Source organism: Corythoichthys intestinalis, chromosome 3 (genome assembly GCF_030265065.1).
Source record: "Corythoichthys intestinalis isolate RoL2023-P3 chromosome 3, ASM3026506v1, whole genome shotgun sequence".
Taxonomy (NCBI): Eukaryota; Metazoa; Chordata; class Actinopteri; order Syngnathiformes; family Syngnathidae; genus Corythoichthys; species Corythoichthys intestinalis.
The window spans coordinates 63,418,062-63,438,783 of record NC_080397.1 but is presented as its reverse complement, the minus strand read 5'-3'; the positions used below and the strand labels follow the sequence as shown (position 1 = coordinate 63,438,783).

General features: G+C 39.5%; 1 protein-coding gene across 2 annotated transcripts in view; it reads left to right on the top strand.

The window, feature by feature from the left end:
* Positions 1 to 20,722, top strand: part of itga2.2 (integrin, alpha 2 (CD49B, alpha 2 subunit of VLA-2 receptor), tandem duplicate 2) — a 65,437-nt gene that overhangs the window by 33,158 nt on the left and 11,557 nt on the right. For both annotated transcript variants that reach the window (XM_057831260.1, XM_057831258.1), the window contains exons 11-26: positions 2,698 to 2,836; positions 2,917 to 3,062; positions 3,140 to 3,283; positions 4,890 to 5,093; positions 5,286 to 5,416; positions 5,480 to 5,643; positions 5,714 to 5,865; positions 9,079 to 9,189; positions 10,324 to 10,409; positions 10,484 to 10,625; positions 14,308 to 14,391; positions 14,471 to 14,547; positions 18,216 to 18,299; positions 18,380 to 18,482; positions 18,558 to 18,668; positions 18,766 to 18,876. In XM_057831260.1, coding sequence (XP_057687243.1) covers positions 2,698 to 2,836; positions 2,917 to 3,062; positions 3,140 to 3,283; positions 4,890 to 5,093; positions 5,286 to 5,416; positions 5,480 to 5,643; positions 5,714 to 5,865; positions 9,079 to 9,189; positions 10,324 to 10,409; positions 10,484 to 10,625; positions 14,308 to 14,391; positions 14,471 to 14,547; positions 18,216 to 18,299; positions 18,380 to 18,482; positions 18,558 to 18,668; positions 18,766 to 18,876 — 1,989 coding nt within the window. The remainder of the gene's footprint in view (positions 1 to 2,697; positions 2,837 to 2,916; positions 3,063 to 3,139; positions 3,284 to 4,889; positions 5,094 to 5,285; positions 5,417 to 5,479; positions 5,644 to 5,713; positions 5,866 to 9,078; positions 9,190 to 10,323; positions 10,410 to 10,483; positions 10,626 to 14,307; positions 14,392 to 14,470; positions 14,548 to 18,215; positions 18,300 to 18,379; positions 18,483 to 18,557; positions 18,669 to 18,765; positions 18,877 to 20,722) is intronic.

Genomic DNA, 20,722 nt, shown 5'->3' with positions numbered 1-20,722 from the left:
GGAACTCATCCCACATCTCTGTATCAAAACAATCTGACTACCTACCAGGGGCGGACTGGTAATCTGTGGGTTCTGGAGGATCACAGAACGGCCGGTGCCCTGGACGGCCGGCGGCCGCCATTCATTATACATCACTGTTTTTATCCCCCCTATCCTCTGATTAACTACAGTTCGCATCCAATCCGACAGGTGGCAGCAATGCGCCTGGCACTGCCAATCTGATAGAAGAACGAAGAAAGCACAGAGTAGCCTTCATTGGATCCTTGTGGAAGCAAAATAGCAACATGCGTCAATACGAATGGTGGTGGGCCTGGCAAAAAAAGAAAAGAGAAGGGTGGCGCTGAGAAGGTTAGGGAGAAAAAATTAAAGAAACTGGAGAGCGAAGCATTAAAATGTCATAAATTGACAAATATTTTCGCAAGCTGCAACGGCCACGTCGGGTAACAAGTCAACAGCCCAGCCCCCGGCGATGCTGAGTGTGGGAGCGGCAGCCGCTCTGACGTGCAACCGGTGCAGGGAGAGAAAAGAAGAGGGAGGGGGGTAACGATATGGAACTTCCCCAGACAAACGCAGGGAAAGTAAGTAGTGATGAAGAGGGTTACTTGCTCGGTATACTGGCAGTTATCCACCAGGTAGCTACATTTTAAATGAAATAAATGACAATTAAAGGGTTAGTGCCAGCTAGCCCATGTACCCGTTTGCAATCGTGTCAAGTTACAGTATGCTAGTCCTACTAGCACTCTCCTAAGAAAAATATTTTAGCTGTAAAACAACGTATGCACACGCAGCAGCAATATTAATTCAGAAGAAATATAACAAAATATTAATAAACTTTACTTTAAAGTTTAGGTAGTTAAATTGATGTTATATATATTAATCATTTATATATCGTTTTGTTTTAAGGTTAATACTTTCCAATGAAGGTTATGTATACAGGATTTGTCTTGAAATGTTTATTGTATTTTCATTGAAATTTATTATTTGTATGGCAAGATTAATTATGGCAAGGCAAATTTATTTATATAGCACAATTCAACACAAGGCAATTCAAAGTGCTTTACATCACATGAAGACCATAAAAATCACATTTAAATCAACACAACAGGGGTCTCTAAACCGGTCCTCAAGGGACGCTGTGGGGCCTGGTTTTTGTTTCAACCGATCGAGTACCGACAGTTTAACCAAAGAAGTTTCTGCTAAAACAAGCAGCACCTGACTGCAATCAACTGATTACACTTGTAAGACACCAGATTGGTGGATACGTGTTGTCTTGTTTTGTTGGAATGAAATCCCTCGCCCGCTGCGGCCCTATGTGTAATAGTTTGGAGACCACTGAATTATGGCATAAACAATGAAGTCATTTTATAGACAGAGATATATAGAGATATATTATAATCAATTGGATACATAAAACTTGCTTTGAAAAATAAATTCTTTCATTTGTTTATTCAGGTTGATCATAGAGCTAGTACAGAAAAGGAATCAAACTCCAGTTCAGCCTTGCAGTACTTTGAGCGCCTCAAGTCAGACAGTCACAGTCTAGACACATTTTCTTCATTTTTTCTCAAAGTGCACGAAATTGATGCATTTTACAATAAAATGTGTAAAAAAAAAAAAATTTTTTTTTAAATCCCCGGGGGTGCATGCCCCCGAACCCCCTAGGGGGTCGGTGTTTCCCTTCGTATAGCAATTCTTGTGGGCTGGGCTGAGTCAAAGTCCAGGGCTGCTTTTTAGTCCCAGTCCGCCCCTGCTACCTACCGTATGTTGTCTTTTATTGGCATGCTAAAATGTGACCATTTACTCGCGCTAGCTTACACACTTCGGAGCCCTGAAACGAACAAATAATTGACAAATTGGATGGAATTTGTTGAACTCAACACCAGCGACTAAGAGAGATGAAGATATCCAGCCGAAATGAATCCCTTATTAACCCCTTCTAGCCTACACATTTGATACACTCAGAATTTTATTATTTTGAGACTAATTTAGAATTTTAAAATTGGGGAAAAAAAAAAAAAAATGATGGATGAAAGTCAAAACATGCATCTGCAGGTTCCATGAGAAAAAAAATCTGGATTTAGCTAGGGTTATAGATATTAGAGTGTTTATTACACTTTTTTTTTTTTTTTTTTTTTTTTAATCCAGTGTCTTGTTGTGGAATTCTCAAAACCCTCTCAAAAAAAACATTTTTGTACACGCAACCATAAAGCTTGAAGGCCAATTGCGACATTGCCATCACAAGAGACGCGTATTTTGCCCAAAAGATAGCACTGTGCACGCTGTTGTGACGTCACACGTTGACCGTTAAATTTCAGATTTTTAGCGCGTCCGGTCTGCACCATCCGCCCTGGGCCAGTGCGTAACCTGTCATTTGGACTGTCAGATTAATGACCCTGGCCGCATCTGGCGCACCAAGGCCTTCAGCAGATGTGATTGCTATGTGGATCTGGCGAGCTGACGCCAGATCTGGTGCACAGTCACCGGCTATCGAGTCTGGACTGTCAGATTGATGATCCCCGCCACATTTGGGGCACTGAGGTTCAGCAGGCATGATTGCTATGTGGATCTGGCGAGCTGACGCTGGATTCGGTGCACTGTCACTCGCTATCGGGGTTGTTTTCTATGAATGAAGTGCTTCGCTAACCTTTGATTTTCACAAACTCCAAGTAAGAAGCCATTTGGTCATTGCTTTTACAGGACATGATGATGTTGGGAGCAGTGGGAGCTTACGGTTGGGCCGGGACCGTCGTCCATCAGACGGGCTCCACAGTAGATGTACTCCCCGTCTCAGCCTTTGAGGGAACACTTCAAGATAGAAACCACAGCTCCTTATTGGGTATTAAACATTGCAGTATTATCAAGAGGACTACAATACATACAGTAAGTATCTGATAGAGTATTTTGGTCAACTTGAAGGTTACTCTGTCAGCATTCTGAGCGATGGCAGCACAGAATATTTTGTGGCCGGAGCGCCTCGCTCCAACCACTCGGGACAAGTCATCGTTTACAGGTTCAACGCCCAGAAGCAATTCACGATCATCGATTCTGAGAGAGGAAAACAGGTAGTGCGACCGACCGGAATCTACAAATCATTTTGAAGTCGGACGTCAGTGAGCTAGGGAGGTTATCCCTCATCTAGATCGGAGCTTATTTTGGCAGCGTCCTGTGTTCGCTGGATGTGGACAAAGACGGGGTGACGGACCTGCTGCTGGTTGGGGCGCCCATGTTTATGAGCGAGCAAAAGAGGGAGCAAGGCCGTGTTTATCTCTTCACCGTCACCAAGGTAACGATTATTAATACATTGATAGGCATGTGCCGGTGTGAGGTTTTGACAAGTATGATAACCTTAAAGGGATCCTCTATTTTTAAGACAAGTAATTCTTAAAAGATACATGTTAGTATGAGTTATAATAATTTGATATTAAAAGCCCTCTTAATGTTTTTGTTTTAATAAAGTTTGTAAAATTATTTTAAGTGGTAGGTCGCCATTCTTGTTACGTCGCAGTGCGTGACGTCACTGGCCCCGAATACCAAAATTCCAGCTTGTCACTCGTTAGCTTTCCCAACATGTCGTCAGTTCTACCCTTCCTATTTGAACCGGATCTGAAAAGTGAAGAGCCGGACAGCACTGTCGGTCGTTCACAAGACGAGCTTCAGGGAAAAATGCGTGCAGCATATACCTGATAAGACAAAAGTTGGATAAAACTAGTGATGCACTTGCTGCAAGTAAGTCTCAATGGCAACAGAGGGAGAGAGTGTTGTTGGGAACTCCGGTTTTATTAGCAGATATTCAAGGTAAGCATGTTGCGTTTTTTAAACTTATCCCAATATAATTATGTAGATTGTTAGCATCCAGAGCTGTCGTGTGCTTTACATACAGTACAGGCCAAAGAGCACACCTTCTGTAATCCATGTCTTGTACATTGTAACGCGCGGTAGGTAGGATACGTGTCTAAAAGTACCAAAAAAGGGGAGAAGCTTCCACTTATGCACATTTATTCACAAAAAAATAATACTTCCACCTTGACCACTCTTCACTCGGGAGCTCAGCAGTACGCAAACACGCGTCCCCTGACGAACTCCAACATTGTTGTAAGGTCCACGTCAGAGTCACTGTCGTCACTGCAGCATGCCATAGTGCTTTGATTATTTAGTATGATTTGGGGAAAACTCCCACGAAGAATAGTCAACAAAAAAGATAGCAATAGTAATCCAAATCTGCATTTTTTTACCGTTTACTTACCCTAAATTTTGTGTAAAGTGACGGATGATGGTCACGTTTATGTGAAATCATGTTGGAGGTGTTACCTACCTTGGCAACCACCCTCCGCCAGCATGTCAAGCTGTCCTTCCTCCTCTAAGCCGCGGCCGTCTGTTTCTTTTCGGTAGCTAAAGTACTCCCATACTAGCCACTTTGTCTTTTTTGTAGGGGTGAAAAAGCTCAGGTTTAGTGTCACGAACAGACACAGGGACACAGGACTGAGCAACAACCGGGGGTGGGGGGGGGGGGGGGGGTGCTACCGCTCCAAGCCACGGATTCAAAAATAGCTAATACCGTACCATGATAATTCAGAAAATTTTAGTCGTTTTGAAACTGGGACATTTTTATGCAACGGTAATCCTTGAAACCGGTGACCGGCACATGCCAAATCGTTAACTGTCTCTGACAATCATAGATGTCCAATCAGTTTTGACCAGGAGGACAGGCTGCAAAGGGACTGGACATCTATCGTTGTCAGTGGCAGCTAATAAGTAAAGTCGTTCAGTCAATTCTGTATTCGACTACTGCTACCGTTCAGGGTAGATGTTTGATTTCAGTGTTTACAGTGGTTACAAAATTACAATATATTGAATGTATTTCTTTTTTTTTTTTTTACCTTAACTTAAAGGGCATCCTGAACGAGCAAGGATTCCTCAAAGGGTCTCCTCCGACTGAGAACGCGCGTTTTGGGATGGCCATGTCGGCCGTTCCCGACTTGGATCTTGACGGTTTCAATGACATTGTGGTCGGAGCGCCCCTAGAGGACAAAGGAAGAGGTGTCATCTACATCTACAACGGGAGGGAGAAGACATTGGACAAGCAGTTCTCACAGGTACAGACTAGAGTTGTTCTGATAACATCAGCGGATATAAGCATTTTAAAATGATATCAGATAATATTGACATCGGTTTTGGGCCACTTACACTTGATCCCAAAAACTGATGTTTGGACTATTTTGATTTGAACAATAAATGTAGTGGTGCAATTACATTTCATACAACAACTGATGCATTGTCTTTTCCAGAGAATACTTGGCTCTAAAATGGACCCTCAAGTGAACTTTTTTGGAAGATCCCTCGATAGCTACAAAGATTTAAACGATGACACGCTCACTGATATCTCAGTGGGGTCACATGGAAAAGTGGTCCAACTCTGGTGAGACAAAGTTCACCCGTTGACGGAGTTTGTTGAAAATATAACATCAATTTTTATTCCCAGGTCCCGTGGAGTAGCCACAATCTCAGCCACGGCTTCTTTCAAACCTGAAAAGATCAACATTTTCAGCAAACCTTGTGACGTCAGTGGACGCAAAATGACGTGTTTCAACACCGCCCTGTGTTTCAGTGCTATTTTCAGGCCTAAAAATCCTGTTGGACCCATTGGTACTGTAAATCTAGAATTCTTTTTTGGATTTTATGTGCAATAGGCTCTAAGTTGTGTCCTCCCTTTTAGATTTCTCCTATACGTTGACTCTGGACGCCGATTTGCAGGCTTCGCGTGTCACCTCAAGGGGGCTTTTCATGAAAAACAATGAGCGTTTGCTTACGGGGAACGCCAAGATATCATCTAGTGTGCACTGTGAAGACGTACAAGTCTACGTACAGGTATCTGATAAGCTTATTTTGAAAGTATTATTCGCCGATAAAAACATCTAATATGGTATTGGAGAATATCAGTACAGTGTTACCTCTACTTACCAAGGTCTCTACATACAGAATTTTCAGGTTAAGACACGCCTTTAGGGAGAATAGTGGCTCTTGTTACGAGAGAAATTTCAGGATACAAAGACAAAAATACAGTATGGCCATAGGCGGATCTATTATTCAGGCGAAGTAGGCGATCGCCTTAGGCCACCAACCAGTAGGGGGCCCATAATCCATTGCCCTTGGGCCACCGGAGCCAGCAGCACCCCCAACTATTCGTCATGTATAATTATGTCAGCATACCAAACAAACAAATAATAAAACAAAAAGAAAGCCATTTGAATGCTACACTTATATTATCTCTCCCCCACACACACGCACCACAATGGACTGTTCCACGACGACGAACTGAGTATCAGTCGCTTAGCTTCATTGAGCGCCGTTTAGCTTCGCTTAGCTCCGTTTAGCATCGCTTAGCTCCGCCTAGCTGTTCGTTAGCATCACTTAGCTTTCCCGCGTTTTTCACGCCACTAAGCTCGCTATTTTTACAGCTCACTTGCTACTTTGCACGTCTGCTATTGTTTATTTCGAACACATGAGCGAACGTGCTCTCCATGAGAGCCAAAGTGCAGTGAGGGAGACATTGAGAACAGGTCGCTAATGCCTCTTTTAACTTTCTTCTTCTTCACACCGAACATAAAATACACGACAGCACACCCTGTGGCGAAACAATGCAGTACAGTTCCAATCATTCATTCATTCATTTTCCATGCCGCTTTTTCCTCACGAGGGTCGTGGAGGTGCTGGAGCCTATCCCAGCTAACTACGGCAATCAGTCATACAATAACACTCAATAGCTGGTAAACAGCATTTGTTAACGAAAAAAACTTTAAATCTATTAGTGACACCACAAGCAAGGACGAAGAATGTTTTTTTTCACGGAGTGTAAAGCTTTCGATTAGCGGTTTAGCGAACGTACCTCCGGTGAACATTTCAAAATTAAAAGCACATGTTCCTCATATAAATAACGATTTCTGAAGTTAATCTCACATACTTCAGAATTAATATTATAATATGTAGTGTAAATACTACAGAATACAGATTCTACACTAAGAACAGTTTTCAAATGACACTCTTTATGACAAATATGACTGGTAATGACTAATTATTATAATTATTATACTACTATTATACAGTATATAGTAGTATACTATAATGATAATGCCAGAATTTTTTTAATCATGTTAGAAAGGCAAAGTCAGTGTCCTGAATCTGTTTACTTTCCATTCTTTTGCACTAGTAAACGCTATCAGAATTTAACCTCATTGTTTATTTGTGATTAGGGTTGTTCCGATCATGTTTTTTCATGTTTCTCCCGATCCGATCCCGATCGTTTTAGTTTGAGTATCTGCCGATCCCGATATTTCCCGATCCGATTGCTTTTTTTTGCTCCCGATTCAATTCCAATCATTTCCGATCATTTTTCCCGATCAAATACATTTTGGCAATGCATTAAGAAAAAAAATGAATAAAACTCGGACGAATATATACATTCAACATACAGTACATAAGTACTGTATTTGTTTATTATGACTACATAGTATAATCAAGATGGCATTTACATTATTAACATTCTCTCTGTGAGAGGGATCCACGGATAGAAAGACTTATAATTCTTAAAGGATAAATGTGACTTTGTATATTGTGACTAAATATTGCCATCTAGTGTATTTGTTGAGCTTTCAGTAAATGATACATCAGCCATTCAACTCAAATGCATGATGGGAAGTGCAACCATGACTGTGCGTAGGGGCACCAATTGATGTATCTTCTCTGCGTTGGGAAAGAACATAGGGTGTTAAGAAAATGATCAACTACCACCTTTCTTCCTCACATTGCCTCCCACGTTAATTTTAATTGCTGAGAGAGGGAATGTAAGGCTTTAGCCAAATAAAAAAAGGCTCCAAAGGCTGTCAAAATTCTCTCCACTCATTTTATGCTGCGTTTAGCTCTATACATTGGTAAACAGCGCCTTCATAGATTGAACGCAACAATGCGTGAGTGGGTTGTGCAGCGCATGCGTTAATTATTTAACGTGATTAATTAAGAAAAAAATAATTACCGCCATTAAAGCCATAAATATGATAGCCCTACTTTAAGCCAAAACTACTCTGGATGAGTGTAAGACATTCTGTCTGTAACGTTATATACAATTAGAAAACGATTCAAACTAATATGTATATATATATATATATATATATATATATATATATATATATATATATATATATATATATATTTAAAAAAGCCATGTCCGATAATTTTTGGGCGATTCCGATACTTTGAAAATGACGTCATTGGACCGATCGATCGGTTTGCCGATCAATCGGTCCAATCACGTCACGGACGTCACGGACATCTTTATTTGTGATTAATTATTGTTATTTACATGATTATTTGTACTTTAATAAAGAATTTAAGTGTTCCAAAATTGTTTTGTGAATTAATAAGCGTCAACAAAAATTTCACTGCTAAATTAGTAAAAAAAAAGAAAATTATTTAATTAGTCGACTAATCCTAAAACTAGTCGGCTGACTAATCAGGAGAAAATTTGTCGTTTAGGACAGCCCTAGTGTACCAGAACATATTTCACACTTATGATCACTTGCTGTGTCACCCTCAAGTTGCACTTTGAGGTAACTAATGTATACATTATTTAATGTTCCATTTATTTAATGTTGTAATTGTGGCTCATTTCCATTTATTTCATTGGAATGAGACATTATTTTGGCACTTTTTCTTTAACTTCAGTTGAAGTTCTCTTTTTTTTTTTTTTTTTTTTACAGAGTGTTTGGAAAACTTGAAGTTGTTACATTTATCATTGTTAAAGCATCACAATTAGCCATTATAGTCCTTGATCACATATACCGGTATCGCTTTGATATCACTATTGAATTTTGGAGTTGGACAACATCGGGTTATCGGTTAAAAAGTCCTTATCGGGCAATTTTTATTCACTCAAAAGTCCGGCAATGTGCAGAGTACGTGACTTCCATAAATTTATAGGGAACATTTCCGACCGGCGTCATGTGTTAGGAACTTCTACTATTTTTACTGTACTTTTATTTAGCTTTGTTTGGAAATTCCCCCTGATTATATTTGTTTTCCAATCAGGAGACACCCGATTTTGTCAATTCCCTCAGTCTGAAGGTGGAAATCGAACAGGAGAATGCTGACGCCAACCCGGTCCTTGACATTTTCTCTACGACTGCCTGGGAATTCTTTGTGAGTAGCTCGATGCCTAATCTTTTTTCCTTCTGGGTTAATAGTTATTTTGCAGCCGCTCAAAGAAGATGACATAACCTGATGATTACTGTCTTTAAGTACCTGAGTCACATAAGTGCTCACCTTTGACAACAAACTCATTTTTTCCACTGCAGTATTTGTTCAGTACACTGGGGTTGCTGGAATTTTACCATTTAAAAAATGGGAAAACAGTCAAAAGCCTAACCCTGTACGACTTTTGTTCTCATAGTAATAGTAGGGAGGGAAAAAAAGTCCAACTATTTGTACGAGAATAACTGTCGAATTAACAGTACGGGAATAAAAGTCGTATTATTACGTCAGGCCAAACCACAAATTATGAACAGTCATAACTTGGCGGAAATACAAACTTCCCGTGCTTGATGAGAGTTGTACCCTGAAAGGTTTTGAAGGGGTCATTTGCATCAACCTTACAGCGCCAACTAGTGGCAGCAGAAAGTCACTCCTTTTATTTAAACATGTCCAGTTCCTTTCAGGTTGGTCAGTGTAGTTACAAGACCTTTTGTAATACTACATTTTAAGGCACATGTCCACATGTCTCTGTCTGTTGCTGTGACGACCCATTGTTCACCATTAAATCTCTTCAGGGACTTATGGACAGCTTATACAGGTATGAAATTTGGCACACTTTGTGGAATTTGCCCAATTAGAAGACACATTTTGGTTTTCATTCAGGGCACTGCTGCACAGCTCAGTTGCGCCTCCTTTATTGTAACACCCTCTTCAAAAGGTTTTTTTTCACCTAGGTGTGTGAATGTATTTCTCATCTCAGGAGATACAAAAACATCTGTCAGCCATGGCTAAAACTCAAAAGAGGTTCCACACAAAAAAGGAGCGAGTTTCGAACACGTTAGTTTCTCATGAGATTATAAGAGGGGGACGATCTGCCACCATCCTGAGCTGGGTGCCGTCCAAGTTGCGCCAAACTGCGAGGGCCTGTTCAGTCCTGCTTGCAAGCCAAGTTGGGCATAAGCATAAACTGATGTGAACTCATTAGAAGCTATGGCCGCTCATGAGTTAATATTTTTATGCTAGCTGTGACTTTAGATTTTTGTTCACCATCGTATGTGCAGCTGTTATTTCTACTACTTTCAGATACCCTTCACCAAAGACTGTGGCTCTGATGAGGTATGTGTCAGTGATCTAGTGCTGAGCGTGAAGACGGACACTAAAGGTTCCAGGTAAGATCAACACTCTTCCTACTTCATCTCAGCTTGGACTAAATTCTATAATAATTTGAGCTCATTTGTTGCAGCTCAGCTCCTTTTCTGGTCAGCGCCAATAAGCGAGAGCTGTCGTTCGAGGTCACAGTGAAGAACAAAAAGGAAAATGCTTATAACACTCAAGTGTTGGCCACGTATTCAGGCAACCTTTTCTACTCATCAGTATTTCCTCCTGTAAGTTAACAGAGCTTTTGTATATCATTGAATGATGAGTAATTGAGGGCAAACATTTATTGAACTAAACATTTTTGAAAGGCAAGGAAAGGCAAATTTATTTATATAGCACAATTCAACACAAGGCAATTCAAAGAGCATTACATCACATGAAGATCATAAAAATCACATTTAAATCAATACGTTAAAACCAAGACAATCAAAATAGTAAATAAAATTATACATAAAAATCACATTTAATCACAAATAGAATAAAAATAAATAAATATAAATAAAACAAAAACAACTACTACTACTAATAATAATAATTTAAATCAGCTATGGAGATAAGCACAAGAGGAATAGAAAGAAAGTAGATTGAAATTTATAGACAGTTATGGATGTGCAGTGCGAAACAAAAGAGTTTTTAGCCCTGATTTAAAGGAGCTAACAGTTTGAGCATACTTCAGACGTTCAGGTAACTTGTTCCAGAGGTGAGGAGCATAATAACTAAATGCTGCCTCACCCTGCTTGGTTCTTGTTCTTGGAACATGCAGGAAACAAAACAAAACAGATGGGACTTTTCTTTTAAAGGCTGCTGCATAACTTGCTCGTTTCATCATGATGAATAAATGTTTCCTCCATGGATTGATACGGTGAAATGAAAGTGAGAACGAAAGTCGGAAACCCGAGAGAGCTCATCACTGTCGACACGACAGTAAATAGGAACTATTGTTATTTGAGTTTGAGTTTCCCCAGGGACAGATATAGTTGACGGACACAGGAAGTCTGTGTTGTGTTACGTTTGTTATGGTCCAAGTTGCGGAGCTGCAATAAACGTTGACTCAAATGAGTTCAAGAAACAAAATTCTGTGCTTTATGAAGAGTGAAAAATGTATTTAACACAGACGAAATCATTCGGCCGATCAAAGTGAAGTATTACCGAAACAAAAATGGTGACGTCATGTACCGTAATGGTCGGCAACGGATCGCCGCATACGTTTCTTCAACACAACATGGCCGTGTCAATAAAGAAAAATCGTTTTATGTATATATATATATATATATATATATATATATATATATATATATATATATATATATATATATTAGGGCTGTCAAACGAATAAAATTTTTAATCGAGTTAATTACAGCTTAAAAATTAATTAATCGTAATTAATCGCAATTAATCGCAATTCAAACCATCTATAAAATATGCCATATTTTTCTGTAAATTATTGTTGGAATGGAAAGATAAGACACAAGATGGATATATACATTCAACATACTGTACATAAGGACTATTTGTTTATTATAACAATAAATCAACAAGATGGCATTAACATTATTAACATTCTGGTAAAGCGATCCATGGATAGAAAGACTTGTAGTTCTTAAAATAAAAATGTTAGTACAAGTTAGAGAAATTTTATATTAACCCTTAAACACCTAAGCCTATTTTGGCCGAATTTGCATGCATTTGATGTTGCCTTTATATTTCAAAGAAAAAATTGTTTACAATGGCCAAGTTGGGTCCCGTTTTTCAGGACACCTTGAACTTCCTGTCCAAACTGTTGTTTTCTTCACTGACGAATTTTAATCCACATTTTAGACCCAAAAAAAACAAAAAAATCCCAAACTCTTTTTTCAAAATTTGTAATGTTGACGTCCCACTGACAACCAAACATGCTCGACCAACCGTTTTGAAGCTTGATCATATTTATTCAACTTTTTAGGATAAACATTCACTAGAAAAAAATAAGATTGAATAGTTTTATGTTTGACAATTCAACACAAACAGCAGGTATGGTCATAGGTGTTTTTGGCCTTTACACATACTATGGTCAAAACAGGTTATATACAGTGCAAAATAATGAGAAAAAAAATTATATACAGTGGGGAGAACAAGTATTTGATACACTGCTAATGGGTTTTCCCATTGACTGTGTATCAAATACTTGTTCTCCTCACTGTATATCATCTAACACAAAAAGGGTTTGGAGGATATCTCTTTGTGAAGTTAGGTGTTGTACTCATCACTTTATCAAAAGTATATACCTACATGCAATCAAGCTTCTCGAACACACATCTACATAAAAATTGAAAAGATTATAGTAAAGAAAAAAAATATATAACATTGAAAAAAAGTATTTTACAAAATATTGACAAGTAGTTCAGTTCAATTAAAAATTTGCAGGCATGCGACTCAATAAAGTTTTTTTTTTTTTTTTTGCGCACTCAATAAAGCTTGAACAGGTCACAGAGCTGCGTTACACACAACGTCACACAGCCTCTCTTTCGCCGATTGCGCGCTGCCGTCACTTCTATTCACCGAGACGCCGACTCATGCAAAGAAAAAGACGACAAATACGGCTCATCTTCCTCCTTGAGTTGATGAAATAATGCATTAGCTTGCGCTAAATGTAGTTTTATATTCATTCTGCACGTTTCAAAGTCGCTCACTCAAACCAACCGGCCGTTGCTTGCGTCGCATGCCTCCCTTTCATTAGTTGGCACTTCGCTCGGAAATGTATTAAAAATGATCACATTCGGTTGTCCTTCTTGACATCAGAATGGCTCTTGGGATATGTAGTCTTTTGTGCTGCTTTCGGTTTTGAAAAAGGACAAGAAATGATGGAAATATGGAGATAGATACATGGTCCATGCAGCGTTTGAATGCATATTTACGAGTGCAATAAAACTATAAAACTCAAATGACACTATCTCCCGTTTTTCTGGGTCGATTGACTTCAAATAAAAGCTGGTGTGGACATCAACTTCCGCACTTTCAAATGAGACCAACCAGCGGCACGTGGGTGATGTAATTACAGCGTGACGAAGCTTCAAAGATGATATGCGTAAACGCGTCGCTGCCGACACTTTCGGTGTTAAAGGGTTAAAACCCCTCTTAATGTTTTCGTTTTAATAAAATTTGTAAAATTTTCAATCAAAAAATAAACTAGTAGCCCGCCATTGTTGAAGTCAATAATTACTTACACAATGCTCATGGATGCTGAAGCCTATTAAATCAGTCGCACCCAAGCGCCAGCAGAGGGCGGCAAAACTCCATAAAACACAACAAGTGAGCGTTTCACTGTGTACTGTCATTTAAAATCTCTCTGAGCGGGGCATCTGCGTTAATTGCATCAAATATTTTAACGCGATTAATTTAAAAAATTAATTAACGCCCGTTAACGCGATAATTTTGAAAGCCCTAATATATATATATATATATATATATATATTCCTGTCTCCATCCATGTACCCGTGTATAATGCGCACCATGATTTTACAAGTTGATTTTGGGGGAAAAAAGTGTGCGTTATATTCAGGAAATTACGGTAAATTTTGGGGAGGTCATTTTTAGAGATGGGTAAAGTAGCCAAAAATTTTACTCAAGTAAAAGTGAAAATGTACTCATGTATAAGTAAAAAAGTATATGGTGAAAAGAAAACTCAAGTAACACGTAACATTGTGAGTACATGCTTACGATGTTTTATTTTTTTTTATTTTTATTTTTTTTTATTTAAACATTTAAATGTTTTAGCACAACTCCAAGTAGAGGACATGTCTTGTGTGTAAGTATCAATAAATAAGTCGCACCTGAGTATAATTCTCAGGCCCAGCCAAACTATGAAAAAAGTGCGACTTATAGTCCGGAAAATACGGCAAGCATTGATTTTACAAAATGACTGTTTTACAGACAGAGGGAGTAAAATGCACCTCGACGCAAGAGCAAACAGTTGTTTGCCAAGTGGGATACCCAGCCTTGAAAAAAGACCAAATGGTGAATACCAGAATTTTTTTTTTTCATTTTATCTTTCAGCCTGTGTTCACTCAAATTTGTATTTGTACTTTTTCCACAGATGAAATTCAACCTCAATTTCGAATACAACCGCAACAATCCGTTGAATAAAGCCAAGGTCAAGTTTGAGGCTAAAAGGTAAACAAATAAAATAGAGGAACACTTTGAGAGAGCATAACTTAAATTCAAAGCATCACCTTATTTCGTCAAGTGGTCACTCCCTTTAAAGGTGCTGTGAAATGGTGACTATGTCCAAAATGAAAAGGACTGCACTCTTATAATTTTACATGTGGAAAACGAATTTGGCACTCAAATCCGGCAGTCGTTTACCATGTCATAGTTATTCCCCTCAAAACAATGCATTAGGGAACGCCCACCTTTTTCACAGCAATTCTGGTTTTGACATCACAACCAGAATTGATGATCATTTCTAAGGGGCAGTTTACATGGCGACTCTGCGACACAAAGACGCAATGACTGAGTAGCGGACTCGCCTCGTGTGCATATGGCGTCGGCGAAGACAAAAAATTCTGAATCCTGCCTCCAAAGTGGAAGAATCCAAATGCGGGGGTTTGAGGGGGGCTTCCTCGGCATGCATATCAAAGTGTCCTGCGGCGCGAGACCCCGCCGTTAACGTCAGCACTCGTACACGTCACATTGGGCATGCGCAGCGGTGCTACTAAACATTAAAAACAGCAAATATGGCGGAATGTCGGCTTTAATTTACTGTTTTAATAATATTTTTTAATTAAATATGTTGAATGTTTCAATTTTTGTGCCTTTTTGAACAAAAGAAAAATGACATTGCTTCTAGTGGGCGGGCATATTTTTTTCCGGGCTGAGGGAGCTTGGTGGGGTCAAAGTGCATCATTCTCCGTCGCCCTGTAAATCAGCACTGCCCCCTAGGGCCTGGCATGAATACTACATCGTTTTCATGCGGAATTGCGACATTGTTCAAATGGAGACGCAACTGCAAATGTAAATTTGAAATTTTTCATATTCTCGGAGAGTCACCATGTAAACGGCCCGGCCCCTAGTTTTGTAGTTCTGTGTTAGCTAGTTAGCTAACTACAGTAGTACATGTTGACTGGATGACAAAACGGTCATATGGCAATGGATAGCATGCTAGCAGACTGCGAAAATCTGCAGCTCATTCTGAATGTGACTTCACTTTCTGTTTGGAGATATTTTTCGTGGGCGTGGCCAAGCCAGGTTTTTGCCTATACATTTTAGGGCAGTCTGGGGTGACTTCCTGTGCATCTTGTATCATTTCCTATTCATTTTTAGGACAATTCCAGCCCACTTCATGTTCATTGGTCATCGCCTGTTGATTATGGGGCATTTCCAGGTCACTTCCTGATGATTTGATATGACTTCCTATTGGTTTTGCAGCATTTTTCAGTCACTTGCTTGATGACTCATTGGCTGCCATTGACAGTGCAAGGCATCCAATCATTTCTTGTAACTTGCAGGTCACTTCCTGATTTTGGGGCATTACGGGATCACTTCCTATACATCTTGGATCATTTCCTGTTGATTTACAGGAATTTCCAGGCCACCTCCTGTTTATTGGTCACTGCCTGTTGATTTTGAGGAGTTTCCAGGTCACTTCCTAATGATTTGATGTCACTTGTTTTGAGGCAATTTTTTGGTCACTTCCTTGTTAACCCTTCGGCTGGCATTGAGGGTGCTAGACGTCCAATACATTTTGACCAGGAAGGGGCGAATGAAAGAATGTAACTGTGAACATTAAAGAAATCTGAACTCCTTGCCACATCGCCCGAATCACGCCAGCCGAACCGCCAGACCTGTGCTGGCGCAGATCCAACGACCCGGGCCGGCGAGACCCTACAACCCGGCCAAAAGGCCAAACCCCGCGCATACAACCCCTTGTACTGACTCCATTTTAAAAGCCGGAAAAAGGTTTCGAAACACAAGTAGACAACTTATTCAGGTAGACAGAGATTAAACGGTGAGGCGAAACAGAAACAGACTCAGGCGAGGAAACAGACTCGTTCCAAGGTAGCCATATCACAAGTTAACAAAAGATTACCCAGAAAAATGACCACGATTAGTTAAACATTCAGTCTTTTTGAAGGCTCTCGCGGGGCGGGTTGTGGGCAGAAGAAGGGTGTGTTCGGGCGTTGTTTAGAATTATTGTCTGTTTGTGGATTGGACAGGAGGATTCAGGAGTTACTGTTGTCAGGGCGACAAGGGTTGTGGATTTTGCCACCTCAGCGTTAAAGGGGATCTTGGAGTCTTATCAGTTGTTTTATCTGTTGGATATCAGGCGTTCTCAGGGGTTCCTTGTGTTGGGACAGGACGTCCCGCCATTTGTTCTGGACTGTCCGAGAGAACTAATTGCAAGAAGTGGCAGTGCAGACGTGGGCTTGTCAGCGTCAATCTTGCTATGTCAGTTGCATGACGCACACGTTGTGCTTCCGTGATAAGAAGGCGTCCTGTATCTCTTATGCCCTATACTCTGCTTTTTTCCCTTAAGCTATGGTATAAGCGGATTTTAAGGGGGGGCCAGGCCCCCCCTGGTGGCCGAAAAGTTTCATTTTATGAAATTGACTTTCGTTTGTATAAAAAAGTTGTAAAGCAATAAAACTGCAACAAAAATGAATGAAATGAATAAAAAAATATTTTTTTATAATGGGTCAAAATTATTTTTCAAACAGATCATGTGACTAGCACCTTAGACGGTCATTTGCTTTGCATATAATGTGATACTGTATACTGTAAGAAAAAAAAAAAAGGGGGAGGGCAATTTTATTTTTCAAATGATTTTTTTCATTGATTGAAAATATATTATATATATTTTTTTTTGATTGAAGCAACTTTTTGGGGATTGAATGATTTGGACACAAATGTCCTACCCATAATATGGCCTGAACACAAAAAGGATTGCTTTTATCAAAGAAAACTTTTTCAATGAAAAACTAAGTGTTCAAATGCAAATTTTTCAATGTCAAACATTTTTTCGCATTAAAAAACGTTTTCTATGATTGAAAGTGATTTTTCTTTTTGAAAAAATATATTTTTTTGAAGCAACTTATTTTTTGATTGAATAAGAAAGACAAAAACATCTTAGCCAAAATGTGGCCCAAACACAAATCAACATTACTTCAATCAAAAAAGTTGCTTCAACTAAAAAAAACTTGACTCCAATTAAAAAAAAATCTGAGAAAAATAGCTGTCACATGCATTTTTTTGAGTTTCAAATTTATTTTGGCATGTTTTTGATTGCAGCAACTTTTTTTTTTATTGAGCAACTCTTTTTTTGATTGAATAATAAAGACACAAATCTACCTCCATATGGCTCCGCCCAGGGGATACAATTTTTGACTGGGGTAACTACATTTGCTCGACTCCGGCGGGCGTACCATATTCAATGGATGACAATCTTGGCTAAAAGTATTGACATAGCAGCCTCATTTCGAATTCCCCTCTAGAATGATGGGAAACAAAAAACGCTCATTGTCAACTTATTATTATAAATATTCTTGTAAGTTAATTTTATTGCTGACACTGCGTTTCGGGGTCATCAACATGTTGTGCCCCCCCTGCCCCAAAAGTCAAACTCCGCCTATGGGTATAAGTGCTATTTATTTTATATTGGGTGTGTTAGAGTAATACAACCAGTCAAACAGTAAATTCGAGAAAAGATACTATTCCCTGATTAATTATATTAAGTGAGTTAGAGTAATACAAACAGTCGATCGGTAAATACGAGAAAAGATACTATTTCTTTCAACACCCATGGTTGGCATTATTGTTATTTGATGGTCTTTCCTGCCTTGCAGTGACAGTAAAGAGTACGTCCCCTCAGACAACCGAGTGGATGTGTCCATTCCTCTTCAGTATGATGCGGGCATCGTTTTATCCAGGTGAATTTTTCAATCGACATAAAAAAATATACCTGGTAAGGAAACATTTTCCTTTATCAATTTCTTATTTTTGAATGCAGGAAATCAAACATCAATTTCTATGTTGCAAATTCGACCACTGCACCAGAAACAACGGTGAAAATGTTGGATGACATCGGACCGGAGTTTAACTTCACTGTGAAGGTGCCGCAAACTGATTTAGTTTAAAAAATTGCCATTTTCTAAATATCACTTGTTCATTCCTTTAACTTTATTCAGGTTTCAACAGGCAACTTCCCAGTCAGCCTCCTATATCTGACCATCTCTTTGCCAGTCAGCACCAAAGGAGGAAACCCACTCCTGTATCTCATCAGCGTGGACACACAAGTTGTGAGTCATCCTGCCATTGACGGCAATAGACATTAAAAAAGTGCATCTCTGTGCTTTTTTTCCCGTTCGAGAGTTGCCAAATACCTGTTCTTTACAGGGCGGTTCACTCAGCTGTGATACCAACGGCCTGGTGGACCCACTGAGTATCGGCGTCAAGGACTACCAAGCGTCTTTCACTGAGGAGAGTCTCCGAGGCATCGACAAGCTGGTTGGTTACTTCGGGTCGACTGATAAGGGATTTTGAAAGGCCGATATCGATTTTTAAAAAAATAAATAAAAGGGGGGGGGGGGGGGCAACTGATTTGATTGCCAATGTCTGAAGCCAATTTCTTAAGTCGATATTTGAAGCCAATGTAATTTTATTTTTTTAAGCAAGTTGATTATGAAAGGAATCATAATGAAGTTGAATTTGTATTCTGCAACTTCATTTTGTAACACTGGCCACTAGATGGTGCAAAATCACCATTAAACAAAGCTCATCATTCAAACAGCGAACATAGCAGTTATTATATTGACTTATCTCAGCCGATCTTGGAAAAAAAATTCATATATCAGCCTGATATAGGGGTCAGCCGATGTATCGGTCGACCTTGAAAAGAAAGTTCATCACCCAAAGAGTGAACATAACAGTTATGCTATTAAATCGATTACATATGGTCTGATATCGGCCGACCTTTAAAAAAATCCATATCTCGGCCCGATATATCGGCCAATCAATATATCAGGGGACCTTTATAAGAAAGATAATCACCCAAACATTAAACATAGCGTATCCTTTTACTGTAAAATTGCTTTATTTTGGCCGATCTTGAAAAAAGTCCATATATCGGCCGGCCAATATATCAGTTGACTTTTATACGAAAGATAAGCACCCAGACAATGAGCATAGCTTATCCTTTTACTATAAAATGGTTATATGTTGGCTGATCTTGAAAAAAAAAGTTCATATAAATTGGCCTGATATATGGGTCAGCCGGTCAACCTTTATAAGAAAGTTCATCACCCGAACAGTGAACATAACCGTCATGCTATTTAATTGGTTATACATGTTCTGATATCGGCCGATCTTGAAAAAAATTCATATATCGGCCCGATATATTGGCCGGCCAATATATCGGTCGACCTTTATAAGAAACTTCATCACCGTAACATAAAACGAGCCACACAAGTTCACAAGTGGCACAAATTTATTTACACAGTCAAACTCGTAATGAACAATATATGCAAAATGTGGAAGAAGCGCAGCTTCAGGGTAAGCCCAGGCCAAAACAACAAACAAAAGGAATCTACACTTCAACCCCACCCGCTAACTGAACCTTGATCGTAAAAAGAAAAGAACAAAAAGACAGCCACTACCCTAGCTTCTTACACTCAACAAAACAGGAGAAAACAGGTTGAACAGAAATGGCAGCTTACCCCTACTGCTTCAGTGCTCTTATTTACAGTGGTGAACAAAAACGATCCAATCACAAATAAACACAAAATACCTCACCAAAAAAGCAGAAGTGTAACTAAGTAACGATCAAACGCACACGAGAGTGAATGGCGAGCAAACAGCTGTCGAGGAGGACCGCGGCACGAATGCTGTCAAATGTGACCTCCCAGAGTGTGGACAGCGGCAGGTTTTTGAAGCTTGGCGCCCTTTCATTGTGGCCAATCAGCGGCGGCGGCCCTTCTGGCGTCGATCAGCTGGCGTCACAGTGGGAATGGAAGCAGCCAGCTGGCAGAGGCGACGATCAGCTGACTGAAAAAGTCTAAAAAAAATAACAATTAAACGGCCAGGGCCCTCACACAGTGAACATAGGTTATCCTTTTTACTTAAAAATGTCTATATGTTGGCAGATCTTGAAAAAAGTCCTTATATTGGCCTTATATATGGGTCAGCTGATATATCGATTGCCCTTTATAAGAGAGTTCATCACCCAAACAGTGAACATAAAAGTTATGCTATTCAATCGGTTATATATGGTCTGATATGAGCCGATCTTGAAAGAAAGCCATATACCGACCCGACATATCGGCCGATCTTGGAAAAAGTCCATATATCGGCCTGA